General features: G+C 40.4%; 1 protein-coding gene across 3 annotated transcripts in view; it reads right to left on the bottom strand.

The window, feature by feature from the left end:
* Positions 1 to 211: 211 nt before the first annotated feature.
* Positions 212 to 10,930, bottom strand: part of SAMD8 (sterile alpha motif domain containing 8) — an 82,982-nt gene continuing 72,263 nt past the window's right edge. For all 3 annotated transcript variants that reach the window (XM_073596778.1, XM_073596776.1, XM_073596777.1), the window contains exons 5-6: positions 9,703 to 9,853; positions 212 to 5,699 (exon numbers count right to left, since the gene is read on the bottom strand). In XM_073596778.1, coding sequence (XP_073452879.1) covers positions 5,395 to 5,699; positions 9,703 to 9,853 — 456 coding nt within the window. In that variant the 3' untranslated portion in view covers positions 212 to 5,394. The remainder of the gene's footprint in view (positions 5,700 to 9,702; positions 9,854 to 10,930) is intronic.

The following is a 10,930-nucleotide window of genomic DNA, read 5'->3' as shown; positions in this document are numbered from 1 at the left end:
CTGAGGGGGCACCTGCTAGAAGAATGAGGAGACAGCACAAGCGAGGGACTGAAAGAGAGGCAGGAAGCAACCACTCTGTGTGATATCCTTGTGCAGAACGGGTAAATATAACTTATTAAAACTTAACGTATAATTTATTAAAATAAAAAAAAAGATAACACTAAGGTTTAGTATCACTTTAAGAGCAACAACAAAAAAAATGCAACTTGGATTAAATCAGTCTCACCTTTAATACTTTCCACAGAAATGTAAACAATGTACACATCCCAAAATCATCTTTGGGCTAACGGAAATCCATCCCGTGATGTAGGTTACTAGTTATGGATATAGTGTGAAAACAATATTTACAGATTCAATGTCAGACAGAAATATCTCGATTTTGGTTCATCAATAAAAAAAAAAAAAATATATAACTTAGAAAGGGGTTTGCAATGCATGGAGGAGCCACACATGCTTTCTAGAGTTAAAGAGGGACTCTAGCAAACAGATTTTGGTTAGAACCACTGTCAAGCGTCTATTGCCAACTGGTCCCAGTTGGAGAGATTTCACACTGCTCCCAGTCACAGCGAGTATAGAGATCTCCTTAACAGGGATAGAGACAACAAAAGCCTGAAAGAGTTTCCAATCCTCCTTTATAAAATAACACTTTTTATTTCTGACTCGGTCCCTGTTGGGAAAAAAACAAAAAACAAAATGAAAAAAAAATAAAATAAAATAAAATAACAGGAAACAGGACAGAGACAGCAATAAAAACGTGACTGGTTTTAGTTAAAGCGGAGGTTCACACAAAAATTGAACCTCTGCTTTTCGGAACCCTCCCCCCCTCCGGTGTCACATTTGGCACCTTTCAGGGGGGAGGGGGGTGCAGATAAGACAGGTCTTTGCACCCACTTCCGGGCATAGACTCCCGCAGGAGTCTACGACTGTTCCCGCCCCCCGCGCTGTCTGCTGGGACAAACACGGGTCCCAGAGACAGCTGGGACCATTCGGATTGCGCAGCGCGACTTGCGCATGCGCAGTAGGGAACCGGGAAGTGAAGCCGCAAGGCCTCATTTCCTTACCGAAGATGGCGGCGGCAGCATCCGAGGACTGTTGGGCCTCAGGTGCCGACATCGCGGGCACCCTGGATAGGTAAGTGTCCTTATTTTAAAAGTCAGCAGCTACAGTATATGTAGCTGCTGACTTTTAAAATTTTTTTTTTTTTACGGGACTTCCGGTTTAACATTTAGTTAACATAACATTAGATACAGTCCACCACCATGTTTTGTTATACTACGCCAGTTATAAATACCAGATGAACATTGACATCCAGTGTACAGGCCAAATAAATTCACATCATTTAGTACACAATATTAGAGTGGGAAATGTTTCTGGCTGGTTCACTTTGCAGAACTGTAAATTACACATATCTCCAAAACATTTCTGTTCAGTAAAAAATAGATTGTGTACAATATAGACTGTATAAGAACAACTTTATGTTAGTGGCAGACACATTTCAGAATTACAGGTTTTACCGAATAATCAGGACCATCATACATAATATTAAATATCAATGAACACGACATGGGTATATACCCAACATGTTATAATTAGACCTGTAGTCCAATAACACCTGTCCTTCTAATACTTAAAAATCCAACCCATTATGCAAAGTTTATATACTTACCTTCCAGAAGAAATGGTATCCCCTGGCTTTCTGTAATGTCATCCAAGTGTTCTCAGCTGAAGGATCTCATAGGACTGCTCTAGCGGAGTCGGCAGCTCAGCTTTGTACACCGGAGCTCCCTCCTACATGTACAACCTACAACTGTGCTCACTTCACCATTGCTGTGTGTTTGGGATAGGTAAGTATTTGTGATGCTGCTATGTATGAGGATACTGTATTAGAAAAGCTAGTACAAGGGGGAGAGTTATCACATTACAGAACGCGTATGAAGGCATTGATGGATCTTTATGTATATTGTAAGCACAAGAAAGAAATAGAAACATGGTTTTAAGTTTCTGTAGCAGTTTCTTTACTGCTTTACAGTTCTGTTTTTGAAATATAATCTTATATACAAATAAAAATTATTCACAGATTTAAAAATAGGCCTGGATGTACAGTTTATATGGTATTACTGTATGTATGTATTCTGGACACATTTGGTGGAAGCACCTTACCAGACTTGTAAATACTCATTAAGAGTAACTGCACAGTTGCACAATATTTTGGAAAATAATTTGCCAAAATCTGTGCGTCATTAAACGGTTCAATAAATACTGAATAAGTGCAAGTGGAGTTAACATAGCAGCCATGTTATTGATATCAAACAAAATGTTAATTATAGTTCAGAGAGATTCTTGGAACTTTTAAAGCTCTCTGCAAATAAAACCAACAGAAAAGTTTATAGCAGTTACTTCTACTGCCATCATTAAATACGCAATATATACGGTAAATATGTACAGATCTTTTGAGGCAGACCTAAACTCAAATAAGAAAACTGCCACCTCATTACCCACTATTATCACTTTAAAAGTGTAACTAAATCCCAAAAAACAAAAAAAATGTAATACATTAGTGTATATTATACCATATGAGTCCTTAGATGTTGTAGCTGCATTGAGTTTCTATTTTGAGGGTTTTTCTCTTTATTTGCGCCTGGTTATCTTGTAAAACTCCCTTCATGTCCGTGGGTGGCTACTCACACTCCTCCAATGTATCTATAAAAAGGGAGCCATGGTTGCCACCCGGGACTGACATATTTCTGCCTTTTTTTCATCTCCATTACATGGGGTTGATGAAATTAGTAGCTTACAAAAAGAAGCTTTCTGTTAAGCTCACAGGAACACAGGGCTTTTCCATACTCCCTGCAAATTTACTTAGCCTGATAAAAAGTTAACTAATGCAGCTACCACATGTAAGGACTGGTAAGTTGTGATTTTGTTTTGGGGTTTAGCTATCCATCAAGTCAGTAAAGGTCACGAAGGCCCTGGAATACTTACCTGCAGCTCCGGGTCCAACAGTAGCGAAGTCATGCGACCAAATATCAAGGTACTGATGATATAATCTTTGCTTTAAAAAGTTCAGGATTAAAAAAAACAAAAAACCCAATTATAATCACCTAGGTGGATACCGCATCGGTCCGAAACTGCATCTGTTCCCCACAGCTCTGCAGTGAGAACTGAGCAATCAAACACAGCTGAATGCTTAGTTCTCTCTCCTCCGCTCTGATCAGAGAGTTGGGACTGTCAGTCACTGGCTCTCTGCTATCCATTACAGCGCTCACTGGAGCTCTGGGCTGTGGAGAAGGCAGGAGGGGCTGGCTCAGGATCTCAGCAGATTGCTGAGTGGCTGAGCTAAGTGCCAGTCCAGGTATCTGGGGAGATCCTGACCATATGGTTGGGATCTTTCCCGAGACTTGACCAGATCAAACTGCACTCCTGTGATCCATAGAAGTATGACCAAAAAAAGCTTTGGCCATACCTCTCCTTTAAGAAAACCCTCAGCCAAGCAGCAGCTCTAGCTGAATTTCATTTCTTCCTTCAGCGGGGATCACATTCATCAATGTCTGGGCATTTGATAACATGAAAGAGCGAGATTCCAAGTGGTTTCTGAATCCAAAGTATTTTAGATCTCCTCTATTAGGGCTTGTTCACACGTGCGTCAGTACCTTGTGTTCATGCTGCATTTTTTTAAAGCCTTATAACAGTCCTTCAACACCTGCCATGAATAATACAATGCAACCACAAAGTGCTGTTCACAGGGGAGCAGTAGCGTTGCATTGTGTTAAAAATGAAGCAGCATTTCCCCCCTGGCTCCCACAATGGCTCTTAGAACATTATTAGGCCTTCTTTTATATTATGCAAGGAAAGCCATACTACTTAAGTGGAAATCTCCCTCAGCTCCCACTCTGGATTATTGGAAGCACCTGGTCAATACGGCTATTCCGCTCTACAAATACACTTATGAGTCAAGGGTCTGTCCTCGAAAATTCTCTAAGGTTTGGGACATCTGGTATGATTCCCCTTCCTCTAATGCCTCTCAGGATCCACTCTCTGATCGTTGAGTCCAGTAGGGTTGCTTGGTTGATGCATGTTTGGGTTTTTATTTAATCTTGTGGGTTTCTCAACATTGTGAAGAATGGGTGTGTTTGGTCATAGGGGAAGACATCCTTAAGTTTATGGGAGATGCATCTATTGTGTAGCGATGTTATAAATGTACCATCTCAGCTCCCTATGGTGACTGGAGTGCCTTAGTTGTTATTTACATTGTTGCTAATGAGTCAGAGTATGCCCAAATGACTGTTTTGTATACTTATAAGAAAACCTCAATAAAAAGAAGTTGGAAAAAAAAATTAAAAAGCATGTCGCTTTTATGAGGCATCGACACTTGTTAGCCGCCTCCATTGATTTCAATAGTAATGCTCTGTACCCACACCTTAACAGCACCTTTAGCATTTATGGCACATTAGTGAAGCATTTATAAAGTGTTGACTGGGCACTGGGGAAGAGACAGTGGAGGTACCTGTATCCCAGAATGCACTGGGAAATACGAGAGAATTAGGATAGAGCAGCTCCACTCACTTCCTCTTTGCACAGAGCAGCTGTGTGGTAACACAGTTTGCTTCTGTGTGCAGGGAAAAGCATCAAGCCAGCCAGCAATACTGACAGTGCCAAGCAGAAGCACTCAGCATTACTGTCAGAGGCAAAGCTTTTTGTTTCAGCAAAGTTGAGCTGGACCAAGCCAAGTGTCAAAGAGATCAAAGTATATGAATCTATCTTTTAGAGAATTTACAAAAATGGCTGCTATAACACCACAATCTAACCACGTACACTTCCCCTTAGAAAACAACATTTTCATGGCCATTTATCGAGCATTCTTGGAGCTTTTTCCTTGCTTCATGAACACAACAAAAACACGTCATAAACTCATCATTGCTTCATACTTCATAATCAACACACATGTGAATGAGCCCTAGGAGACATATTTACCAAATATCCACAGATGTTCAGAATCTGATAAACTGCAACTTAAGCCTTGTAAAGTTTAAAGATATTTCTATTATTAACCATTCCACAAGAGTCTAAAGTAAACTATGGTGAGCTTTAGTTCCTCAGACATCAATATTTTCTGAAGCAATTTGGTTAAGACTTTTATGCGTATCGTTTTAAGTGTTTGTGCAAGACCGTCCTCACAGTTTGTTAAAGTTTCCATCTTCCTATACTTCATTAAGTGCAGTAGTTCTTTTTAAGGAACACTTTTCAGCCAGCACAGATGCATCATTCTTCTAAGTACCTGCCCGCATTGTAAGCCGAAGAATTTAAGAAGTGGAAATGCTATAAATGACATATCACATCTTTGTTTAGGTTGTAAACATTCAAATTAAACGGCCTCATTATTACGGGAAAATATTTTTAGCCCAATATATTCTTCAGAAAGATGGGCCTAGAGAAGGGCCAGCAGTATTCATTGGGAACAGGTCCTTTTACATTGCATTCAAAGAATGAGAACATTGGAAACCAAATGCGTGCCCGCCTGCTCTGCTGGTAAGCACGCGTGTTGGCTAAAGTGTGGTAGTAAAGGAAAAGTCTTGTAGTTATGTAAAATGCAATGAACACATCAATAGAGTAATGCTCATGTGCGGCCAAGATGAAGAAGATGCCGAAAAGATTCAGGACCCAGGAGAGTGTGTGTAAGAAGTTCCAGCTTCGAGGTGTATCTGAAAAATAGAACAAACATTATAAACATACTGTACATGCATATACTAGTCTCAAATTATTTCCTCCCCCACTGTCCTCTTCCCCAGTTAGATACTAGTTGGCATAAAAATCAGCTGGACATTCCCCACCATTCCTACAGCCTATCTCCGCCTGCATACTTAGATGTGCCTCTTTTAATCATCAACCATGTGAGTTGCTAAATGTTGTACCTTCATTAAATGTAACCATATTGCTACACTTAGAGGCGCCTCTCGTCTCTTTTATACTCAGTTGTGATGTGACGCTGCTTGTATATCAAGACATCGCTTGTTTATAAAGTCAAAGTTTATTAAAAAAAATTTTTGCTTGTCTTGCAAAACGCTCTCAAACCAAGTTACTCTCAAACCAAGGTTTTACTGTATTTTGCATTCAGCAACTGAAGAATCCACCATGCACCGGCTATATGGCTAGTTGGTTAAGTGTCATCCATGAGCCCTGTGGTCCAGAGGAAGAATTCAGGCTATCATTTATTAAGTGTTTTAAAGACAGTGTCCCTTCATACCTATCAGTATACGTGAGAGCCTCATATGAACTCCCTCACACTTGAAATAAAAACTCAAGCCACAAAAAAGTTGCATGGCACGTGTAATAAATGGAAAGTTCACAAAGACACTAAAGGGGTCACCATTGATCTAGAAAGTCATTACCATGTGGCTATCCTGCCAAATGTAGCATCATACATACAAGACAGTCCCTATGGTCCACAGGAGGAAATCGGGCTGTTATTATGAGCTCTCCTAAAGTCAATGTCCATTCACATGTAGTGACAGCATAAATACCAGCCACATTCAACCTCCCTCACACATCAGGCCAAATTCAAGCTGCATGTAAAAGTTTCATGGTGCTTCAAACTAGCTATTAAAGTGGATGTAAACCCTCACATATACCCAGTAAAGTGAACGGCCTCAGATGATACACAGACACAAAATAAATCTCCCTACATAGGTTTTACATGTATATCTGTCTTCAGTTTTCTACACGCTTTAAAAAGTGCATGACGTGTTAGCAATTTTTCTTCCTGTTTCAGCAGTGGGAGGGGGGTCTGGGCATACACTGTGTGACATCTGATTGGAGGAAAGGCATACACACCCCCCTCCACATAGGCAGAGGAACGAAGAAACTTGCAGAGCTGTGCTGTGAATAGACCAGCTCTCTGCTTATCCATCTCCAAGTTACCTTCCCGACACAAATTTCCATCTGCTTTTATCTTTTGTGTTGGAGAACTTGTCAGAAGTTATCATGTTGATAACAGAAGACAGGAGCAGCAAAAAGACACGGGGCTCAGAGCTTTGGAAAGAGCTATGTAAACACTACAGATATATGTGCCCAGGTCAGATTTCATGAATAGCGTTTACATCCACTATCAAATATCCACTGTATGTAGGACTCCATATAGGCTTTCTGAGCTATAGCCAGCTTCCATCATATAGTATTAAAATTATACTTATTAGTCCCCGAAGTGTGGCTCAGCATCCTAGGATAACAAAAGGGCAACATGGCCTACAAAGATGCATGACCGGTTTTGTCAGGTCCTTTGTGTAAGATGCTACTATTTGGCAGGATAGCCACATGGTGAGGACTTTCTGGATCCATGGTGACCTCTTTACTGGCTTTGTGGACTTTCCATTTATTACACATACCATGCAACTCCTTTTTGTATTTTGAGCATTTGGTTCAATTTTCTTTTCTTTTGGAAAGTATAAAATATTTGGGGGTTTTATACAATCTTCGGAGCTAAAATGTTTTAAACATGTGTGCAAAAAAAACTCAAAAAATGGTTCTAGCAGCAAAAGGGTTAATGGGTATGTTCAATAAAGACACAAGAAATTAGAATTGCTTGTGTGTTATCAGTTTAATGGGGAGTTCCAGACTGTATTAAAAAAAATTAAAAAGGCAGCAGCAACTACTGTAGCTGCTTACTTTTAATATAAGGACACTTACCTGTCCAGGGAGACTCACTCATCAGCTTCGCGTGCAGGCGCCGGCATCCTTACTAAGGGAAACAGGAAGTAAAGCCTTGCGGCTTCACAGCCTGTTTCCTACTGCGCATGCATGAGTCGTGCTGCGCTTTTTGAATGGTCCCGGGAGGGAGGGAGCAGATAAGCAAAGCTTCCACTTTTGGGTGGAACTCCGCTTTAAGCACATTCTGTTTGTTGTGAATTAGATGAGGACCAGATCACATTTTATGGCAAATTATTGCAAAAAATCAGTTAATTCCAAGAGGTGCACATCATTTTTTGCCATTGTATGCTTCAAAAACATAGCATTTGTATAAAAAAGTTCCAAAAACAACGCCATTGTCTGAAATGTAATAGTTCATGTCATGTGGATATTCCTACAAATACTTTGCAGCATGCAGGCAAAGATGATGTAGGTAGCTGGCTCAGCATGTGGTATCCAGCATTTTCAGCAATGCCAGGCTCCATATTTCTTTCATCATAGGTTTATTTTATAAGTAACTTTTCAAGATAGAAATATGGAAGCTGCTACAGCTGATATTTTTTAAAGCCCAGTTCCTCACATCCTCTTCCATTTACTGTCTGACCTGACCCAACCCCCCCTTTGCATACATGATTTTTATCCAGCGATTTTCTGTCTGGTCAAATGATGTCATAGGACCTTTTCCTTCTCAGTTGTGGGTGGGTCCTGTAAGTCCGGGGGGCCTGATGACACGCCTCCAGGGAGCAGTTCCTGAGCTCGCAGGAGGTAAGCTAAATGATGCTAGGCTGTGAGGGCAACATTTACTTTCTCTTTATTTCCCTGCAAAGGTAAAGCATAATGGGCTACTATGCATCGCATTATGTGTCACTTACCTGAAACCGAAGCCCGCAATGTCACCGCTGTCCCCACTAACAGCGAGCATCCATCTTCAGCCCTCTTTCTTCCGGGACTCCGGCTCTGTGACTGGCCGGAGTCGCGTGACATCATGCACGCAGGAGCCGTCAGTCACGGTATGACCCCCCCCCTTTAGAAACGGCACGATCTGCCTTTTCTAAAGTGCGCATACACAGTAGACATCGGTGCATGGCTTTATTGTAAATATTTCCTAAACCGCAGATGTTTATGAAATATTTCCAGCACCTACAGGTAAGCTTTAATATAGGCTTACCTGTAGGTACAAGTGGTTGTACAGGGTATACAACCACTTTAAACTAGGACCTTAGTCCAAGTCCAATATATCACAGCTCCAGCACATCATAGCATCTATAGACAAGACAGTGGTACTGGCAACTTACATTAAAGTAGAACTATAGGCAAAACTTTTTTTTTTTTTTGGATGAAGCAAGGAAGGGTTATGGCCCCTGTAAGTTTCTTTTTTGTCATCTGTATATCATTGTAGAGATTTACATCACTTGCTGTCCATAGCCAAACTGGAAGAGAGAGGAAATCACTGCAAATTAAGGGAATTCCTTGGGGACACCTAGGTCACCAGAACTAGCGTCTCCATTGGAAGATTTCCTTTCTATTATTTTTCTGGGGACAACCCAAGATTTTAGGTTTTCTTTTACTTTCAATGACAACAGTAAACTGGACAAATAAGGTGAATCTCCCTAACAGGGCACAGAAAGCAGGAAAAACCTGGCAGGTGTTCTAATCCATCTCCACTCAATCCAAAACAAAACAAAAAATTTGCCTTTAGTTATACTTTAACTTAAAATAGATTTTATTTGCAGAAGCATCGACCTAAGTGCAGTTTATACTTTTGCAACTTTCTTTGCGGAATCACATCTATTTCTTCAGTGATAGATGTAATTCTGTGTCATGTCGAAGAGACAAATTGTGAAGGCACGCTGAAGGTTTGCCCACATATTATGTAACATAGTATACTGGTTAATCACACCATTTGGGGTATTGATTAGAGTTTAAAAAAGCCCCTCATCCCTTTTTCTTAGTTGCAGAAATACAAAATGGATGTTAAGTAACAGGTTCAGAAAAGACAGATATACTTCCAGGTAAACTTACATTCTGTTACAAAGAAGTTCAGCATGGTAAGGACCACTGTATGTCCACTGAACATGTAGTCCCCACAAGTGTGTACTCCAGTTAGTGTCATGCCGAAGCCACTCCAAATTGCGAAGGCACGTTGAAGTTTTGCCCACATATTATCATAGAGCTGAAATAAAACAAATAGTTTGTGTGAAATATAGCTTTGGGCCTTGTCTTGTTGATGGGATTGTGCAGTAGAATTATATTTTTCCAAACACTACACATTTACAACATTAAAATGAATCAGTCTAATAAAACAATTATTCTAGCACATAGTGGAACCTGATAGGATAAGTCTGCTCCCAACTTTCTTATATATCCTGGATACTCCTGCAGCAAGATCTCCTTGTCATAATATCTAACCCTGTTTCTGTTCACCTTTGAGTTTTGAGTGTTCCCACCCAACTTTGGATACACCAGGATCTTCTGTCACATTCTTTGTAATTAGAAGAGGAAAGGAAATTTCCAACACCTCTAAGGCTTCTTTTGACCAGTCATCCTCCAGCTCCATGCCAACCCCAACCATTTGCATCATTAACATGTACCTACAATGTCAGCATTCAGTAAGGACATCATCTTCCCCAAAATGTTCACTAGAGCACAAACAAACCCTTATCAATGGTTTTCACCATGATCCCTGGGGGTATCATCCATTGGTAGTTAACACCAAAATAGAGAAAGTCTCCTGCAAGGCCATTTGGCACGGAAGTCCTGAACCCTGCAGTATCCTACCAACAGGAAAGGGCATGTACCATAAATATACAACACCTCATACCTGCAAAACCGGTCCTAAATCTTAAACAAAGCATACCTGATCCATTATTTGATTATTTTTTAAACGCATGATGGATTGCTTGGAAAGCACTATTAAACATTTAGAGGGTATGAGAAATAAATACATCAACACAGTTAAGGGGTGCTTGAAATAAACTGACACACAAGGGTATTTGGTTAATATCCGTTGGTATAAATTGGTATGCAATACAAAAAAAAAAAAAAACGAAAAGTGCTGGTCTGGGCTGGTTGTGGTGCTTCCCACAACAAATGTGGGAATCAAGAGCCTATTCAGGACCAGCTAAATGATGCTGCTGTCATACAAGGACACATTTTCCATGTGGGTTAGACATGAGACGTGTTTCTTAGGCTTACTGTTCGCCGGTTCACACGACAAACAATTCGGCTGCTCTCATAGGCGATCAAACAC

The sequence above is a fragment of the Aquarana catesbeiana genome, linkage group LG08, assembly GCF_042186555.1.
Source record: "Aquarana catesbeiana isolate 2022-GZ linkage group LG08, ASM4218655v1, whole genome shotgun sequence".
Taxonomy (NCBI): Eukaryota; Metazoa; Chordata; class Amphibia; order Anura; family Ranidae; genus Aquarana; species Aquarana catesbeiana.
The sequence above is the reverse complement of the archived record's forward strand: the minus strand, read 5'-3'. Positions and strand labels throughout refer to the sequence as shown.